Here is a 20,992-nt window from a genome sequence, read left to right as displayed (position 1 = left end):
TGAAACAGTGCTAGACTGGACTAAGTGCCTGTAGTTATGCCGGGGGATGTTTTCTCCATGGGCGCAGAGTAGCAGCAGGCACTGACCAGAGAAATGGTGGCAGAGAGCCAGAGATAAGACCAAGAAGCAACAGAAACATGCAGCACCGCAGAGAAGACTCCTGGAAGACAGAGTTGGGAGAAAGAGAGCCAGCAGCTGAGAGACAGAGTTCTGGGGGTAAGACTGTACCAGCCCCCCAAAACTCCTTTGAGATCCCTCTGAGAAAAGAGGGAGATGGACTCCTATTAAGGAGAAGAGTTTTAGACATGCAGCACTAGAGAGAGAGAGGAGCTGAGAAGCTCAAAGACGTCCCGGAGCTGGACCGGGACGGCCAGAGGAATGCGGGGGGAGTTGACCTTGGCTCCCCCCCTTGCACTGCTGCCACGGTGGCAGCCTGAGAGACAGGGCACAGAGGCCCTGCAAGGAGCTGAGTCTCCTGGAGATACCAGACCGTCACGAAGACCCCCCTGTGTCTTCGTGATATGACGTGGTGAAACGACCTTGTCTGGGGTTACGAAGCCCACGGAAGACCCCTCGGTTGGAGGCGATGGGGCCGAGAGAGGCTTGAATACCTCCCTCGTGAGTGCTGGCAGAAAGCCAGCTATCAGCTGCTGCATGTGGAGAAGACAGACAGACTGCTGCCTCAGAAGATGCTGTTGTTCAAAGACTGAAAGGGATCTGTCCTTCTTTCCCTCCTGGACTTTTATTTGGAGGGGAGAAGAGATCTGGTCACTGTAAATACTATATGTCATGGTAGAGATAGTTGTGATCATGTGTATAATGTGATATGGTATTTATTTGTACAGTCATTGTAATATATTCCCTTTCCCCCACTTTGAGTCTGGTGTGTTTTGTCTGGAAAAACCCATCTCACATTAAGTTGAGATGTGGGAGGGGGAATAGAGCTAGGGAATTGGATTTTGGGGCTATCTCAAACCATGACAACCTGCAATTTGGTAGAGCACAATCTTTAACAGAAAGAGATGCATAATCTCTATCTTCACTGTCAAATTTAGGAACCTGAGTGAATCAGTGATTTTCCCAATGCTTAATTTAAGATTCTGTCATTTATAAGTCTTGGAGTTTTTTTCAGTAGAAATTGCAGGATTCTGAAAGCTGCTCTGAACAACATGTCAGCTTCTTTTTTGGTAATCTATATGACTTCCCTGTAGTATCTAACAAGTTTATACAATATGCAAGTAAAAGAGTAATAAAAAATGAACAGAGTCTGAGAAAGAAAATGGTTGTTTCTTCTAAAAAGGTTGTTTCTTCTAATGCTTATAACCATGTTTATACAAAGCACAGTGTTCAGTAATGAAATTCAGCAATTCCCTTTCGTGAATTATACAGTTTAGTAACTGATACAGCAGATATGAGCTATCATTTACAAGAAGATGCCATCTGCTGAGCAAACACGCAATCAGCAGGCACTTCCTATTACACTGAAATTTTTTTGTTCTTTATTGATTTTCTCCCTTGCATTTCTAAAGCCCCTCAAGCAATCTGAGCCAGAGTAGCAAATCAAAAAAGCAAAGGACTTCTCAATGACCCCAATATCAATTCTGCTTTGTACTTTATGCTGTCTCAAGGCTATGGGCCTCATAGGTTAGTTCAAGCAAGAGAGAGAAAATAGTACATACAGTGCATGTGTGCATATAGTTCAAAGGCAACTGTGTAGAAATGGTAACCTAACCTCTGAGATTAAACATACTTCAAAAAAGCATTACAACATTAAACATACTTCTATACAAGCATTAAATTATTCACCTCTATGTCATTTAATTGTTGCTGCATAATACCTCTTTTTTTTTTCTTCAACTTGTTGTTCAGTTTGCTTCTGCTCTTTGTCTAGCTTATCTGATCCACATAGGAGATCTTCTGGAGAATTTATGCATAAATAGATGTGTTCGTATTCAAAAGCTATTGTTCTATATTTATAGAAAAAAAGTGTTAGTAAATACTGTAACAGATACCATTTTTAAGCTTACTTTTGTTTTCCCTTCCATACCCATTTTTCCATCATGTATAAAAATGTAGGTTTTTATACTCTACGCTTTGAATGAAAAAATGCACTTTTAAAACAGAAATACCTCTGCTACTTCATATAGTCTTTTTCATCTTACAGAAAAAAAAAATAAAAAAATCACTGCTTACTTTGCTCCCCATGCTTCTTTATTTTCTTTCTGCAAAGAAAGTTAGAAATAAAGTTCTGAAATCAAAATATATATTTGGAACAGCTTCCATGGAATGTGTATAAAGAGCAAAATAATAATTTATTAACTATTGTCACTACCTCATGCAAAATACCGCTAGGGGCACCTAACAAGAGGAGGAAGAAGAAAACAAAATATTGCAATATCTCTTTTTTGTTATTTTCATTAATTCATTTTATTATTAATTGGCACCTCAAGGAAAACAATTCCCATCTATTGTATAAATTTCATTTGCATCATTAATATGAACACCAAATATTAAATGAAAGACATTATTATTAACACATGTAGTAAGGGAAATTTTACATTAATAAATGTGTTTACATAAATAGTATAATATTTATATTATTCAATGTTTAAATTTATTTTAAAATATATTAAAAAATCAAAATAGGCATTCATATTTCCATTCTGAAACAACAATTTAAACTTGTAATCAATGAGAAAGTTCTTCCTGGAAGTTACCAATATCTTTTGGATATCATTTGCACACAAATCTGCTTGTGCAAACTCTGTTTCCAAGCTTTTAACACATGGCATAGACCATGATGTATAACTTATACCACACCTCTCTAGGTTTCCAGGAAACTAATGATGTGATCTTTGTCACATTGTTTCTACTTAGTTTCAGTTGGGGAAGGGCTAACAACATTACTCACTGCCATGAATGCCTTGTTTGGAAAATACTATTAGTTATTAGAAGAATCTTTTTTTCTTTTAATTTTTCAAATTGACTCATTAAATCTGCATCAAAAATAAACTACCCATAATCCATTATTGAACTATTGAACTGTTCAACAACCCCTGTCTCTCCTCCAAAACTGGGGAAGTATTACTGCATTCAGACTGTGTTAAGAGAACTTCAAATAGAGTAACACTAAAAACCTTGAGAAGAGGATAACCTATGACAAGTTATGTACTGGTAGTTGGATAACAGAACTACTACAGACTGATTCTGCAACAAAAAAACTTCTTGCTGAGGTAGCAGCAATTCTTGCATCTGGGCTTAGAGAAAAAATCTAAACTGAACAGTTTCAATAGATGTTGATCTTACTTGATTGTGAGAATGTCCTGTAACAAGTATATGGCTTACAGAAAACTCCCTGTCTTAAATAATAGCTAGTTTTCTCCCTATTGATTTGGAAACAAAAATAAAGGCATATTGCTTTTTCTTTTCTGGCAATATGGTCCAGTGAAAATGCCCTCCTCTTTCAGACACTTAGAGAATAATCACTTGTTTCACATTGATTACTATATTTTCAATTTTGTTTCCTAAGACTCTTACTTTCTTGGGTGGGGGAGGGGAGGGAGAAAGGACAGGAAGGAGGCTTCAAATATCTTTCCTATCATAAAACAACTTGTTACCATGAACAATGTATGCCCACCTAATACATGCCATCTGCTCTCTATTACTACTGCTGTAGCACTCCATATAAGCAAAGTTTTCAAAAATCTAAAAGATCATCAGATCTAAAAGAGAAAGGTCTAATAACAAAAGGAATATTTCTCAGTCAGACAAGTTTAGTTGGTATTCCGTTGGAGCACGTCTGGACAAAAGGTTATTTCTCTGAAAATTTTCCTGTAATTTAACCTCAGGGAGGGTTAATACCACTGGTATAATGTGCAAACATGGGCAATAGGCTATTAGGTCATCACTATACAACTGGAATAAAATGGCTCTTTAGCCATACTTTCAAGATGATAGAGGACAGAACTGAAAAATGCAGGAATGCTGTACCAGAAGTAATATAAAGGCTTGGAAGAGACAAGTGTACTTAATTAAATCAATGCAAGTAGATTGAGGGACTGTTTCTAATACAAAAATCTTCTGTTTCTTTTTCTTATTATAGAAAATGGACCTCCCATGAGAGGAAGGAATAACATTATTATCAGTAGCATCCATAAAGCAGGGAAATGAAGAAGGTCCCCAGCATGCCATTACTGGGGGCTTATCCATTAGTTGCTATCTTTAGCTTGTAAGTAAGAATTACAGAGGAAACAAGAAAATATTAAACAGGCTTACCTTTTGTAAGAAAATAGAACACCACAGTTAAAGCAGACAGAAAGATTTTTCTAATCCAGAAAGCAAGAAAGGTCAAAAATAAGGCTGGAATGATGCTGTGTTTTATGTTGTATCACAGCACAACTGCACAGCTGCAAAATCCTGCTCTTCTGAGCTGTTGACTTCTGTTTTCTCTTTCTTTTTTTTTTTTTCATAATGACAAAAAAAATGCTAGTGAGTGGTCCAGACTCTACTACTTTTACTCATGGTTGTCTTTAAATGCATCTTTAGTTCTAGGTCTGCTACTTGTCTCTCAAACTCTTCTATGCTCTTGACATCTCCATAGAATCATAGAATCACAGAATGTTAAGAGGTTGGAAGGGACCTTAAAGATCATCTAATCACAATCACTCATGCTATGGGCAAGGACACCTTTCACTAGGTGTTTCCACTCTTTCAGTTTGTACCCAGTACCCCTTGTCCTCTCACTACAGTTCCAGATGAAGAGTCCCTCTCCAGCTTCCCTGTAAGCCCCATTTAGAAATGGGAGATATAGATATTAGATTCTACTATTGACCACTTGCACAGTTCAAGGTCACAGAACGGAAGCAAACAAATTTTGTAACAAAAGCAAATGGAAATTGTCAGAAGCAAATAAAAATGGTACAGACTTTCCTCTGGGAAAAAAAAAAGGGAATAAAAACCTCAGAAGGACTTCTGTTCATCACAGTAAATCCAACATTTAATTCTAAAGAAAAATAGTCTTTGACAGCTCTCAGAGTAAACCTCTCCTATCTGGGACCATTGCAAAAGGACTCAAAGAGGGTTCTGACTCAAGGACTTACAGTGAAATACTGCAATGCCTCCCTCTAGTTTTGGCTGGTTCTTTTGATTCCATATGATTTTGGATCAGAATTCAACATCAGAAAACTCACAGCATGGGAGTATTCATTTGAGAATGAGCAGGAAGGAACAACAGAGCCAAAAAAATCTTGTATTTCATAATGGTAAGAGTGGTGGTGTTAATAGTAGAGATATTTTTTGCAGAGGTATCACAGGTCTCCTTTATAAGAATGAAGAGATGATGAATCTCAATGGTACCCACCTACCAACTATGAGAAGGCTCTCAGGATGCATTATATGCTGGTGTGCTAATAATGCATCACAGGAGATCTTTTCCAGTTATTAGAGGGAATTTGGATGAGAAGAAAGTAATTAATTGTATTGTTTTATCTAAGAAAAGGCAATGCTTTTACTGCATCTATGTGCAACCAGTGTGGCTTGAGGTTTGCACAGTCATTATTGAATTCCATCTCCTCACAGAACGTGCACAAGAATAGCAACTGAAAATCATCTTGATACTTGATTGTATTTTGTAGGCAGGCACCACTAACACATTGAGTACAAAGCCAGTTCAGCAGCTGCTGATTTTTCCAGGTGTATTGGGTTTGCATGGTAAGGTTTTGGTAGAGGGGGGCTGCAGGGTTGGCTTCAGTTCATCCCACATTCCCTATCACCTTGTGCCCCTGTGGGGAAGTAGGCAGAAAAAATCATAAGTTAAGCTCAAGAAGAAGGGAGGGGTGGTGGGAAGGTCTTTTAAAATTCTGGTTTATTTCTTATTACCTACTCTAATTTGATTGGTAATAAATTCAATTAATTTCCCTGAGTCAAGTCTGTTTTTCCCATGATAGTTAGTGTTGAGTGATCTCTACCTGTCCTTATCTCGACTCACAAGCCTTTGCTTATAGTTTCTCTCCTCTGTCCAGCTGAGAAGGGGAGTGATAAAGTGATTGTGGTGGGCATGTGATGCCCATCCAGGGTGAAATCTACCACACCAGGAAGCTTTGAGAGACACATTGACTTTGATTTTCTGGTATCATGAGGAAAGAAGGAGTGGTCTCTGAGAACTTGCCAGAGCTTCATTCTGACAACTCCACTTTAAGGCTTATATCTTGCTAGTGATACTGAATGCAGAAATTAAGGACTTCTTCCAATGATAGTCCAGGAGCTCTCAATCAGTGTTTTTCTTGAGGCTTTAAGATCTGCTAATTATTAAAACAATTTTAATATAACCATTACCCATGCCCTTGCAGAAGACAGCTGATGGAATCCATCTGCCAAAGGATGGATAGAGATGGAGCACTCCATTTGGTGATGCCAAACTTGGGATTTCAGTCAGAGAAGCTAAAGAAATATCAACACTTATCTGAGGATGGTTGAAAAACATCACTAAAGTTCAGAAGAAAAGAGGTACCTTTGACAATCAAAAAAAGGACACCAAAGTGGGTTATATGAATTTAGCAGTTCACATCAGAAGAAGATAAATGGCTACCCTACTGTGTATATGCATGTATCAGTATAAGGTATAGCAAGGGTTTCGTTGCAGCTTCTACAGAAACGGAAGAAATATATAAAAAATTCAAATTATAATGTCGCTGCAGATATGGATTATTACTAAAGACTTTTTGTCTTCTAAAACAAACTAAATTATTGTGAATAACTAGATACAAATAAAGTGTTTCATGCTTGCATGAGTATTTAAATTATGGCAAAAGATATAACCCTTCTATGTGAGCTGGTCACAAGCTACTCAAAACTAATTCATGGTAGAAGCAGAAAGAAAGTAGTGAAGAATTTGGAGTTGAACTAAGATTGTTACTGTCATACTTACCAGAGTCACTTTTCACACTCCTTCTTGATCTTGAACCTCTATTTTAAGATTCCACTCCAAATTCTTACAGGGGAAAAAAAGCCTTGTACAATGCTTAAGAAAACAAGTTAATGGCCAACAGCAATGAAAGTGTAACATCACACTAAAGAGTAGCATAGCTTTTAAATTTTTTCTCAAGCATCATGAAACAATATTAAAAAAAAATCCAGCAGAGTCTCAGGTACAAGAGAGATAAATAAATATGGACCATGCTATAAAAAAGTAACAATATTTTCCAGATTTAATTTACTTTTTTTTTGGTTGTTTAAAATAACTATATACACAAAGAAGCTGAACTGTCTTACAATCCATACCTGCACTTTGGAAGTGTATATGCCATCAGCACTTGGAGAGGGAGGTTTCTGTATAAGGAGGTCATAAACATCTCCCAGATGCCACATACCTAAGAAAATACAAAAGCAGGTGCCAAATATTCTCAAACTCCAAATCCCAAAGATTATTGGGAACTTCAAGGAAATAGAAGTGACAGAGATCAGTGTCCATGAGAAAAACACATCCTGTAATCAGTGAGTAAAAGCCTTATTTCCAGATGAAAGTTTACCTATCTGTTCCAGAGAGGACTCCAGGCAAAAACTCGTACCCATGGCACTACCCTCCACCTCCCACCTTCTTGCCCGTGTATGCATATATTGGATCTGAATCAAAATCCTGAGTCTGTTGGACAAACTCTGGCATCTGGACTGCTCTCCAAACTGCAGTAACATTTTGAATGAGCAATGATAACATTTGGTGATTGCATGAATATATTTTGACTATTCAGTAGCCCAAGGACACAGTTTAACTGGTGGTTACAGATAGGCACTTTGTTTAGACACAACAAGGGGTAATTGCTCTAACAGAATATCTGCAGAGACCAGGCCATCAACTATAAACTGTACCCTCTTTTATATTATCATATTCAAAATTAACCACTATTCAACCATTGCTTAGGTAGAGAGGTATCTCAGCCTGTGTGCACTTCAATCGCACTTACTTTTACCTTGCAAATAGCTCTTGCAACTGGTCACCTTCCCTGTGTGTGTTTTCATGTCTATATATATGCTTTAAATACATATATATTATACATATAATATATATTATAATCTACAATGTATCATTAGTTGTATATTATTCATTACATATTATATATTACAAATTATATATTATTATAAACCCTATGCTTTTGCTAATTTATTGTAACTAAGACTATATTATATATAGCAATGTTAACTTTGCTAACTGTTTACAGATTGGTCATTCTGCAAGTGACAGGAATGGAGTGGTGCAACAGCAACTTGAGTGGTGCTGGCAAGCAATCTTATTACTGAGGGTACAGCCACTAATAATGGCTTCATGTAGAAGTTAAGTTGGCCAACAAGTAAACCACAATACCTAGAGAGTGAAATTCCCTCTCTTAACAAAAATGTATAGCTTTGAGATATATTTCTGACTGACTACATACCTGGGATGATAATACTAGTTATGACTTGCTGTATTGGGTTTGTGTGACCAGGTTTTGAGAAGTGGGGGGTTACGGGGGCAGCTTCTGTGAGAAGCTGCTAGAAGCTTTGGCAAATCCATGTTGACTACTCCTGATGACTTTCTTGTCCTTGTAAAATGTGCCTGAAAATGCTGTCCAGGATTAGCTGCTCCATCACCTCTCCATGGACTGAGGTGAGGCTGACTCCTCTATAGTTCCTGGGGTCCTCCTTCTTGCCTTTCTTGAACATAGGATGATATTTGCCTTCCACCAGTCCTCAACCACTTCTCTCAGTCACTCAAGGATTATTGATAGGGGCTTCACTATGAAGTCAGCAAGTTCCCTCAGCACTCATGGGTGCATCCTATCAAGGCCCATGGACTTATGTATGTCCAGTTTGAGTATTCCCTGACCTGATTCTCTTTCAGAAAGGGTATGCATTCCTCGCTCCAGCCTTTCCCTTTGGTCTCTGGGACCTGGGATTTCTGTAGGTTGGCTCTTGCCTTCAGTAGGGACTGAAGCAAAGAAGACATTCAGTACTGCAGCCTTTCCCATGTTCTGTACCATCAGGCTCCCTGCCTCATGCAGCAATGGGCTCACATTTTCTGTAGTCTTTCTTTTGTGATCTATGCATGAACAGAAGTCCTTCTTGTTGCCAGATTCAATTCCATTTGGGCTTCAACTTTTCTAACTGCGTCACTGTATGCTCAAGACAATGTTTCTGTGTTTCTCCCAGGTTACCTGTCCCTGCTTCCATCTTCTATATGCTTCCTTTTTGTATCTGTTTTCCCTAGAGCTCCTTATTCATCCAATCAAACCTCCCCGCATTTTTGCCTGACTTCCTACTCATTGGAATGGACTGCTCTTGTGTTTGAAGGAGATGATATTTGAACATTAAATAGCTTTTTTGGGCCCAAATATAATATCAAACTAGCAATATTGGATGAGGAGAAAGTGGTAAAAACAGCCCTTTTACTTTAAAGTGTTGAAATTTGTCACAGAGTCTCAGTTCATATTTCGTATGATGAATGGCCTTGTACAGGATACTTCCTGCAGTACAGTGGTGCAGGTTAGTAATATAGTTGATGAGTTCAAATTACAAGTATTTGCTGTTTGCAGAAATCTTAGGTCACATAAAACCATTTTAGTTTATTCGCTTACAAACAAAACTTTCAGCAGAAGTGAACTGTTTAACAGATGCAAACTTAAAACACCACTCAATTACACTATTGGATTACACAGCAAATCCAATCTGAATCAACTACAAAAAACCTGCATATAAACACTGATATTGCTTTGACTGATAGAATACAATCTCTATAATCTTAGAACTTAATAGTTTTCAATATTAAGTTATAATTATGCTTTCAATATATCAAACAGTTTCTTTGAAGAAGAATGGGATTACTGAATAATAAACTGTTACTACAACTGACTATCTACTGAATCAGAATGATAAATCTAAATGGTATTGTAAGGACCTTCACAGGATATACATCATTATTTCTGATACTTAGTCTACAAACCCACAACAGATTAGCACTTTTCACACATTTATTTAGCTGAATTAGTGACCAAAATATTTCTGTCAAAGATCAGCTTCTTTAATACAAGGTGTCATTAGCTTAGTTATAGAAAGGAAGCATAATTTACCTTACAAAACCCAGAGATTTCTAACTGGTCAAGGACTAAGCATACAAGCACGCGCACACTCACACACACACACACACTGCACATTTCACTTTCAGTGCATGTGAAATGCTGGTTTCTAAATACACAGTCTTTCAGTTTAAATAGTCCTTGAAACACCTGTAAGAGAGTGCAAGCCCACAGTGACTTAACTACCTTTCCCAAAATTCAAGTTACAAAAAGCTCAGAGGAAGCGAACAAAACACATTGCCTTTATGCATCTTGATGAACTACACCTAACATGTATAGGCACTGCACAGGGTGGGAGCTGAGGGTTTTCCATGCACCAGCCGGGAATCGAACCCAGGTCGCAAGAATGGGAATCTTGCATGATACCACTACACCACTGGTGCTTCCCTACAGTCTCCAAATAATCAAATGAGAAGTCATTCAGTGTCATTTCACTCTAATCTACCCCAATGGATCTATTAACAAGAACCTCAGTTACCCTGCCTCAGAGGCAGGTCAAAACAAGGACTATGGAGGAAAAAGAATTGTCTACCAGAAATAAATTACCTGAAGAACGTAACACATATCCTAAAATATTGACAAAAGGTCACTGGACAATTAACTATTCACCTTGCCCAGGGAAGTTTTGAAACAGTCAACATGGAAAACCCTAAAAATGTCATCTCTTTGTTTCTTAAAATGTGTATAAGTAGAGTCAATCTTCTTTTTGGAAAGGCAGTGATTAAATGGTTTCAGAGACTCCTTCCAAAATGTCTCTGGTTATAAAAAGTCTTAAATTTCAAAACACCAAAGCCAAGAGAGTACTTCACCTGAACAGTGCAGAGTAAGCAGATGTGTGCTGAAGCTGTAAAGAAATGAAAGGAACCAAACAGTGACTGTTTCATTCTGATTTCCTATACCTTTCACATGCGGCAAAATTGTTTTGACGCACACAAGGCTACCCATGACTCTAGAAGTCAAAACACTTCAAGCAAGGATGCAAGAGGAACATAAATATTCCAAGCAGAAAAGCAAGTGGAATGCAGCTGAAAGGAGTTCTTCGGTGCAATGTCTACACTCTATGTACAGGTGTCGAAAGTTTTATCACAGCTTCTGCAGCTTACTCAGGAACTCTGTCCTCATATGAGAAGCATACTAAGTGTTTGATTTTTCTTTTCCCAAGCTTTCATACATTTAGCAACTGTGCATAGCGTGCAGCTCTGAGATTTTTCTGATCTAACAGTATCACTAAGATATACACAGTCTTCATGGGAAATAGGTTAATATCAGGTCAAATGCATTGGTTTTCCCCAGCTTCTCTCATTCAAGATGTTTAACGTAATATGAAGGAAAGGAAACACAGATAGGGAGAGAATGTTCATATGGACAACAAATCCCAGAGTATTCCAGTAACTGGAATTTTTTTCCCCACCCAAATTTGCATAAACTTTGTATTTTAGATCCTTCTAAAATCAGTCTTGGAATAGTTTTGGAAAAAAATGAATTCATGACCATTTTCCCAAAGGCAACCCTGTTTCTGGATGCTTCTATACAGCACTCAACATCAGCGTGTGTGATGATTTCCTCATCAATGCTGTCACCATAATTTGAAGTACACGTCTGAATGTAAAAAGTGGATCCCCTTCAAAAGACTTATAAAACATACTAGAAAATATGATATCCATTTCAGAAAATGTAGATCTCTCTTTCTCACTCTCTCTCATATGAAGAGAAAGCACAGGACAGGAAATGAGACTATTTAAACTGCACATGCCTCTGGAATCTCAGGTGAGCACAAGATGCATTTCTTATATGAACTGCGTGTTCTAAATGCAAGTATGCAAGGAAAGATACACTGCCAACCTTTCTAGGAGAAACATTAGAAGACAATTCTCTATTTTGCAGCTTTGTAGGAAGTGGACAGTCACTCTTTTTTAGTCATGTTGAAGTAACCTGTCAAGGCTCTGTTAGGATACAGTTAATCAAAACAAGTACTCAAATTCTTAGACTAGCATGAGGCAGTGTGTTGACCCCTGTACTATATTTGTTATAGCCTTTGGTTAAAACACTTCTTATTCAGTCAAGAACTCCAAAAATATAAAAGGCAACTTTCAAATAAAAAGACCTACAAACAACCCTCTTCATTTGTCCTCTCGGTAACATGTAAGAGGAATAAACACAACTTCTAACTTTTAGGAGGGGTTAGCAGTTGCTCTCTCCTTTAAGATCTAATATGTTACATCCTAAGTCAGCGGTCTTGCAAGTAGAATTGAGAGAGCCTAAGGGTCCCATAAAATAGCATTCCAGAAAATCCTTCCAAGAGTTAACTTAAATTAACATAGAAAGCAATAAATAGAAATCTGAGATTGTATCAGCCTAACTAAGAATTCTGTTTTTCCACTAAAGCAAGATTTAAAAGGTAATACTTCTGAATTGAATTCTATGTTCAGCCTAAACTCATTATTTCCTCAGACTAGACTAAATGGTAGTCTGAAAAGATATTTCCTCTTCAAAGGATGGCTTTAGATCATCCTTTGAAGATATAAATAGATTTAGCTCCTAGAATCCTTCATTACCAGGAACTTGTCGTAACCATTCTCTGTGTCTTGAACCTGAATTTTCACACGCATTTCTTGAATTCCTGAATATGTAGAAGGACAATAATTGGGGTATACTCACAACAATACTAATTATGTATGAAATAGATAATGCTCTAAAGATTTCTCCTGTGAATGTGCCCAGTCTTTCTAGGATTCCTGTAAAGTTTTGGTGCACAAGATGCTGTCAAGTAATAACGTTTCTCAAATCTGTTTTCCAAGAACTCCCCTTTCAATCCCGATTCTTCACACTTGTCTCTATATGTTCTTACAAATCTGTTTCCTCTTTCAGCTTTTCAGTTAATACTTCCAAAATGGGTAAGATCTCTCTCCATTATGACAGGTATGATGAAATAAAAATTTTATCCTTCAAGAAAGATATCAATGAAATTAAAAATAATAAATTTAGAAAGCTCCATCACTAATTTTAAAATGTTTTAATAATCCCTTAAGTAGCTCCATCAACATCAGAACTAATGAAGCCTGGTTTATTATCCATTTGTGTCCCATCATTGATTTACTTTGGTATGTTAAGGTATGAGCTCTGACTTGGATCATTAATAAGAAGTATGGACATAGCTCCTCCTTTCTCTCATCTTTTTATCTCCTCCCTTTTCCAACACTTCTTGTGTGGCATTTTTGGGATCTAGTAAGGAATGCTTTCATGCTGACAAGATGTATTTATTTGACTCCATCATCAATTCCTACAAAACTTGTAAGAACCTAATTATCTTAAAGAACTTTTCAGATTACCTTGCTGAAACCAGACAATAAAATCCAAAGTTTCTGGGAGGATAAAGAAGATAACCTGTCAGCTATATAAAATCAGCATATACCTAGTGTCCAAAGGCAGAAGAAACTAAAAAATGGGAGGTTTTTTCTGTTATATTACAAAAGCACTGAGAATATTATGTACAGTATAATTTAAAGTGTAGCTGTTTGGACTCAATAAAATGAAGAGTTACAAAATATGTGTGCATAGTATCTTAAAGAATTCAAAGAAAATAAAGAAAAACAGTATTTCAGAGTTTATATTAATAAATATAATATATGAAAAAAAAATCATAAAAGCTTTTACCAAAATGTTTTTGGGACTGAGGTTTCTGTTAAAAAAAAAAAAGAATTTCAGAATCTTCCTCATTGTATGTATTTTGTCTTCTGCATAATTTTAGCTATGTTTTTTTAAAGTAAAGATCAGAAAAGTTGGATGGTAAATTTCAGCCTGAAGCAATTTGAAATTAATTAAATATAATATTACAGACAGACTGAAAATAAAATTAAGGTTCACTTTCATAGGTATGTTTGCAGTGAAAAAATAAGGCTTGCTTCCTAAATTTATATTGCAGGTATTATCTATTCCTGATTTTTTTCAAAAACTCTTCAATTTCTCCCTCAAGTTCTTAACATTTACATTTCAAAACTCTCCAGTGCTTCATTGTTATTCAGAATCTTTTGCTTTATATTCAGTAGATCCCTTTCCTTGGTGGATTTCTAATGAACATTAAAACTTTAAGACACCTTTATCATAAGTTGAAATTATTTCAGGTCAGCACAGAAGATTCAAGTATGCAAGCATTTTTACCTCATTTATATAAAAACAATAAAAAACGTACTAATTCTTCCACAGTTTTTATAATTTCAGAAATAGCATCCGATATTTTTACACTTTCATCTCCTTGGGCTGCTATTTTATTATCCACATATTCTATCAAGAAAATATTCTGTAATTAAAAGTACACACTCACAGCCTGCTAATTCATACATTACTTATGTGATAAAAAGAAGTAGAATACCTTAAGTTTCTCTCAGCCCAAAGTTTTCCTTAATATCTCAATATCTCTCTTACTTCATAGAATCCTGCAGAGATTCATAGAATCATAGAATGATTTGGGTTGGAAGGGACCTTAAAGATCATCTAGTTCCAACCACCTCTGCCACAGGAAGGGACGCCTTCCACTAGACCAGATTTCTCAGCTCTCTTTCCTCTGCAGAGGTTGAAATAACATTGCTATCCTGGCAAAACTTACCTATGCAATTCACACTCACACAGTGATATGAGTCTAACTGGAATATGCCCAGACAGCAAACATTTTGTTCTGTCTAGCAGTATGAAGGTTGGTAAGGGTCTTAGAGAGCCCATGTGGGAGGATCAGTCCAGAATTGGGACACAAGTACTTTAAATGTTATGGAGTTTCCTACTGTTACCTCAAGCATACAATGAAGAACAGATTTACATAGGAATATTTGTGATTAAGTCCCATCAGCTAAGGAGGGAAACAGTACAGGTTTTGTCTTGTTATCTTGATCAGAATGTCACAGCTCTGTTGGACTCCTCCAGGATTCTGCCAACTGTCCTTGTATGGCTGTACCTTCCTAACTGGCTGGGGATTGAGAGTCCTAACTCGAATGGTTAGGGATTATAAAACATGATCTGTGAGAGAAAACTGCAACGAAGCACCTTTCCTAGTCTAGAAGAAGGAGATAAAAAGGCAAATTACTAAAGCTCTCAGTATGCAAAATACTCTAAGAAATATAGTGCTCCAACCCTGGCAGTGCTCAATGCCAGGTTGGATGGGGCTTTGAGCAACCTGGACTAGTGAAAGATGTCCCTGCCCAAGGCAAGGGGCTGGACCTAGATGATCCTTAAGGTCCCTTCCAACCCAAACCATTCTATCATTCTGATTCAAAATACACTTCAGGGGAAGTGTGAGAAAGACAAGGAGAATCTAGCTACATCTACAGAGGAGAAAACCATAACTGATTAAGTATGAGCAAAATGTCCCAGTTTTTAAATTGCTAGTACATAGGAAAAACATTATTCAGAAATGTTTTTCCCTCTTCCAATGTTTTTAGAGCAAACATTTTGACAGGAATGACTTGAAACACTGTCACACTGTGCAGGTAATTAATGAAGACAAAAGAATAAAGGATTAATAGTTAAGTATGAGATCCATTTTATAAGAAGGGTTTCTTCTAATCTTTGAAAAGCAAAGCCCATGTAGATACAGAAAATAGATTTAATGCATACAGATATCTTTTGTAATGTAAATCTGAGTAACATGATAAAAAGAAAACTCAGAGTTGTCCTTACAGTGCCAAAAGTTGAAACATTCCTAATAGGTCATATATAAAATTTAAAAAACAACATGAATTAAAACAAGAAAGAAGAGCAAGGAAAAACAATGCCGAAAAACATTAGTTCACATGACTCGTTCTATCTTCAAACTTATTGCTGTATGTGACAGTGGTCATGTTATAATTTGGATCCAATTCAAACCCCATTAAAGTCACCAATAAATAAACCCAATATTTTCCCCATTCCTAAAATAACTCCATTGCCTCAGCAACTTTTCTATGATGATCAGAAGAATCACTTTGAGCTTTCTGAATGCCACTATTATTTATAAATATTTACTCAGTTCATTGGTTTAGCTATGTTTTTGAAGAAAATTGACAATGGCAAATCAGCTTTATGCTAAACTTAACTGTGGTTCACCTTTAGCATAAACTAAGGTGGTCACCTAACGGAGCAGTTCCATTATCCCTGTTGTGCATGTCTCTCTTTCTCTTGCGTTGGTCCTAATACTCAGTTAGTACATGTTGATGTATATCAGGTCATCAAACTCAGCTGGAAACATATGAAAAAGAAAAATAAAAGGGAACAAAAGGTTCACTAATAAGTATTGGTTCTGTTTAAATGTAGTTATGTTCTGTATATCAGTTGGTAGCAATTGCTGGCATCAGTAACAGGAAGAAAACTGTAATACAGAGCTGGAAAAAAATGGCAAGAACATGCCCATTGGTGGTTCTAATATGACTGTATCTTTACTTTTGAAAGGGGATTGCCTTGGTGTGTTTTTTTTTTTTTTTTAATTAAGATCTGGGCTTGTTTGGTACATTCAGCTTCTCAGAAATCCTCCATCTGTATTCTGGATTCCACTGGAGCCTTGGCAAGATGTAGATATCTAGATGCACAAGCCACAGTGGTACTGGTCATATAAAAGAGAAAGGCTTTTGTATTTTATTTACACTTGTTTACATATACATACATATAGAAAAAATAGCAGGTTTTGTTGTGGGCATCTAAATCCTGTTCTAGGCATTTTCTATTGGTTCCACATGTGGAGCTGTCAATTAACTGAAAATCAGTCAGGCAGTGTGAGGAACTCCAGATTTTAGACTGCAAAGTACAAAATTTCAAAGTGAAGTCTAAACAAATACAGCAGAAAACACAGGAATTTTAAGTAAAATAGAGTCTCACTATGCATGCTGTAAAAGTTTATCATATGCCATCTCAGGTCAAAAAATCTGATAATTCCAGAGGACACTTACACTGTCCCACTAAATGCACACTTTCTTCCAGATGATTTTAGAAGATAAGCAATATTAAGCAGATATGCATCCGATGACTAAAAATATCCAAGTCACTTTATTTAATGATATTTTTAATAGTTAAAGCTGAAAAATAATACTAAAACAAAATAATGAACGAGAGAGTTCTATAGAATCTATTACTTCTTATTTTTAAATTCATATTTGTATTTTTACTTTTACGGAGGACCTTAACTCTTAAAGATACAAAATATTCAGGCATTCATGTACTTTTCAATAAAAGATACTCATTTACTTGCTTGTTTATAAATATTCAAGACTCACTTTGCTGTTCCAACATTTTGCATCTTCCTGGATTTCTGCTTTTTGCTTCACTAACTCCTCAAGGTGTTTTTCATCCTTTATAATCTTCACCTCTGTTTCTTTTAACTTCATACAGTATTCGGTCCAAATAAATTCAGAATTCTTTAACTCATTCCTAATAGAAATACACACAAAGTGAATCCATCTATTTGGAAATATTCCAAGGTAGTCCCTTTCCATAAAGGAAAATGTAAATCAGATCTGAATTAGTAAAGATTTATTTTGATTCTCTATTACATTTCTTGAACAGGTAAGCATGAGAGAATTTCAAAATATCTACCCTGGCAGGTTCATGCAATTTCAGCCAGATATCAAAACTACTCATGCTACCAGTTCACTTGCACTTAAACAGCCTGCCAACGTTGGATCTCTGTGCAGGTTTTGGTGCAGCTAAACACAAGGCTTTGTTTCATATCTCATATGTTTACGAAACAAACTAAGAGTCAACACTCTGCTAGTGGCTGTATCTACTTCAGAACTATCTTCATTTAATCAACCCACTTCACTGTAATTTTGTGGACAAATGTCATTTGTGAAGTAAATTTTTTACCTGCATCAATTTTTCATGTTAAAAGGAACTTGTAGGCAGTGTCAAAGGAGGGGACAAGGTCTTTCACTCTAAATAGCAGATTTAACAGCATTGTTAGAAGGAAAACTTGCCATAATTATAGAACAAGATAATAATAACTTCAGGAAAGCACTCCCACGTGCACACATTTAGGCCTTATTATAGGTTGAAAAGAGGGCTTTTGTTATGTCTGTGTGTGGGAATTGATTTGACAAAAGGCAAAATAAATAGAAGGATATTGGGTTAAAATTTTTAAATGGCTGCTGGTGTTTGTACCTTATTTTTATTATTGTTTCAGCAGGTAGAAAAAACCTTCCCTGCATGCTCCCTAGAGAACAATTCTGGTCAATAACATATGTAAAAGTGTACTTTAAATGGTAAAATAAATCCACCACAGCAGACCTAAGACCAACAGTAGTTGAGTTTTACAGACATCTATTGCATTACAACCCAAAAAATCCTGAAGTGTTGCATATTTAGATACAGTTCAGAAAACAGAAAACAAAAATAAAGAGCCTTCATCACTAATTCAAGAGCCATTTCTACAAGATTATTTTATAGACCTTCTTCCTTAACTTGCTTCCAAGGTTTCATCTAGTGAAGTAAAGACTTACCTTGTGAAGTGTCAGAGAATATATTTTTAGCAACTTTCTGAGTTGTAGTTTTCTCATGAAAAATTACAGCACTATCAGCCACAATGTGTATGTGTAAAAGCAACAGCCTGTGCCATATGACGTACAACAGCCTCAGTATTTTCAGTTTTGTGCAGTCTTCATCATTTTCTCAGTGATGGCACTGAACATAAAGAAAAGAGTATGAACTGCACAACAGTCTTTCAAGTCTGTGCCGCCACAAATCTGTCTTTCTCACACCTATCAATACCACATGTTATTCTAGTCCTCCTCAGATGGCAGCTGAAAGGTCTACTTTCTCTGTAATGCAAGCATGACTTTAACTACCAGTCTAGCAAATAGCTGGAAAAAAAAATTAACAGATATAGTAAGAAAAAAAAAATTTTTTTCACCGAGGTATAAAAAGAACAGTTTTCTAGTTTTTGCCCAAAATGCTGATATTCCTAAAAACATCCTTGTCATTAGCACTTTTAGTTAAATTCACAGTGACACAAAATAGGTTGCAAGGTGCAGTCTACGTCACTCTCATGGGGTATGAATAGGAAATCACATAACTAGGTGAAACAGAAAATATATATGGTATATTTCTGTCAGTATAGATGATTAATTTCTGTTATTATTTACCTATTGCCATTATCATGAGCATTTTACTTACATTATGACTTCTTTCAAAAGAACAAAAGAACAAAGAAATTTTAATGCACCTCAGAACAAAGGCTTGTTACAGGAAAATACCACACTTTCTTTCTTGCACATGAAACAATCTCTAGAGCCTTAATTTGCACCAAGACTACCAAAACAAAACAGAAAAACTGCCCACATTGCCCTATAACTGCTAAGTGAGCTGACAGCTGTGATACAGTGACAGAATTCTACAGGGAACTGAAAAAATCTTGCACGAAAAACTTTTAAAAAGTGAAATAGTCAGAAGGCAAGATAAAAAATTCTAATATCAATGAAAATGCAGAAGTAAGATTAAATGATCAATTTTCATTGAAAGAATAGATCAACAGCATGGTATCTCAAAGTTCCATATCTGTGCTTTGATATATTTACTGATTACGTGAAAGAGCAACAAGTAGTTAAACTAAAATTCTGCATATAATGTGATTACAATAGGCAAGGCCAAATCAAATTAAAAAACTTAAGAAAAATTTCAATGCAAATTAAGTAAATGGGTAACGAAAGAGTACATACCATTTAGTGTCCAAACTCAAAAAGAAGTAGAAGATCAGAGAAATTAAGTACATTTTAAAGTTCCAAATTAAGAAATGGGATGTAAACATTAGAAAAAAAATGAGATTAATATGTTCCTCTTTAAGTCAGTGACATGGCTTAATTTGGAATACTGTTTGCACTACCTTTCAACCCATTTCAGAGAATTATATCACCATAATGAAAAGGAATCAGAGGACATCATGAAAAGGCCATAAAATACAGAAGTCTTCTGAAAGCACATTGAAAATAATGAAAGTTGCTTTAGAAAAAAAGAAAGGAAGAATGAACAAAGTCCTAAGTAGAGGAGAATATAGCCTAGTGAAGAAGGCTAACAATACACAGCAATATTTATCATTGCATACATCTTAAGACTTAGACTCCCAAACTACAGCAATTTGCTCACAAAAGGACAAAAAGACATAGCTGTTGATCGCACTCTGTAAACATGAATCGATAAAGAAAAAGTTTAATCATAAGTATAGGATGGACTGGTTAAAAAAAAAAGGAAAGAAAAAATAGAAAAGAAAGTATAATTTTAACAATTTTTATTCTGGTATTACATGATAAAATCACCTCCAGCAATGGTCACTATAACCATTGCCAATAACTTTCGCCAGCAGCTTCTAATTCAGATGAGTTGATAGAACATTGAATATGCCAGTGAAACACTAAACTGACTTGCAGAGTATCTGAATACATAGTAATAAATCACACAACATTTTTGGTAATACTTCTTACTCAGTACCTGATCTTTTCCATAATTAAAATCAACATGAGGTTTGCAATGAACTTAACAAGTTACAGAAGCAAGGTCCATGCTGTCTGATTTCTCTCAGCTGGAATCCATGGAGGAGATAATGAGTATTTGATCAGATCATCTCTATATACATATTTAAGCTATAATTAAAATTCCAAACATTGTGGAGACATTGTGAAGCTTGCATTCATAGGCTCATATACATAAAAAATGTGTTATTTCACACACCTCTTCTTTTGTTTAGACATACATAGTGACATTAATTGGAGAATTATTTTCAGAAATCACTCCAGCTTTGACAAGTGTTATGACAAAATTCTAGTTTCAGGGGTTGTATAATAAAATACTTCCAATTTAGCTATATATCTGACTACAATTTTAATTTTTCATATACTAATATTCTTTCCTGAATGAAAATCAGGCTCTGAAATTAAGAGCTTTTA

General features: G+C 36.0%; 1 protein-coding gene and 1 non-coding gene across 2 annotated transcripts in view; both read right to left on the bottom strand.

The window, feature by feature from the left end:
* The window catches only part of CCDC178 (coiled-coil domain containing 178), a 175,719-nt gene that overhangs the window by 112,248 nt on the left and 42,479 nt on the right, over positions 1-20,992 (bottom strand). The window contains 9 exon segments of the mRNA XM_029959377.1: positions 1,680-1,734; positions 1,807-1,851; positions 1,853-1,967; positions 7,279-7,367; positions 12,659-12,723; positions 14,037-14,097; positions 14,099-14,170; positions 14,293-14,384; positions 17,332-17,489. Of these exon segments, the coding sequence (XP_029815237.1) occupies positions 1,680-1,734; positions 1,807-1,851; positions 1,853-1,967; positions 7,279-7,367; positions 12,659-12,723; positions 14,037-14,097; positions 14,099-14,170; positions 14,293-14,384; positions 17,332-17,489 (752 nt within the window).
* On the bottom strand, positions 10,416-10,486 carry TRNAG-CCC. The gene has a single exon. It is a non-coding gene; the product is annotated as a tRNA-Gly (tRNA).

The sequence above is a fragment of the Manacus vitellinus genome, unplaced genomic scaffold, assembly GCF_001715985.3.
Source record: "Manacus vitellinus isolate BGI_N305 unplaced genomic scaffold, ASM171598v3 scaffold_1_pilon, whole genome shotgun sequence".
Classification (NCBI taxonomy): Eukaryota; Metazoa; Chordata; class Aves; order Passeriformes; family Pipridae; genus Manacus; species Manacus vitellinus.
This window is presented reverse-complemented; position numbering and strand designations above follow the sequence as displayed.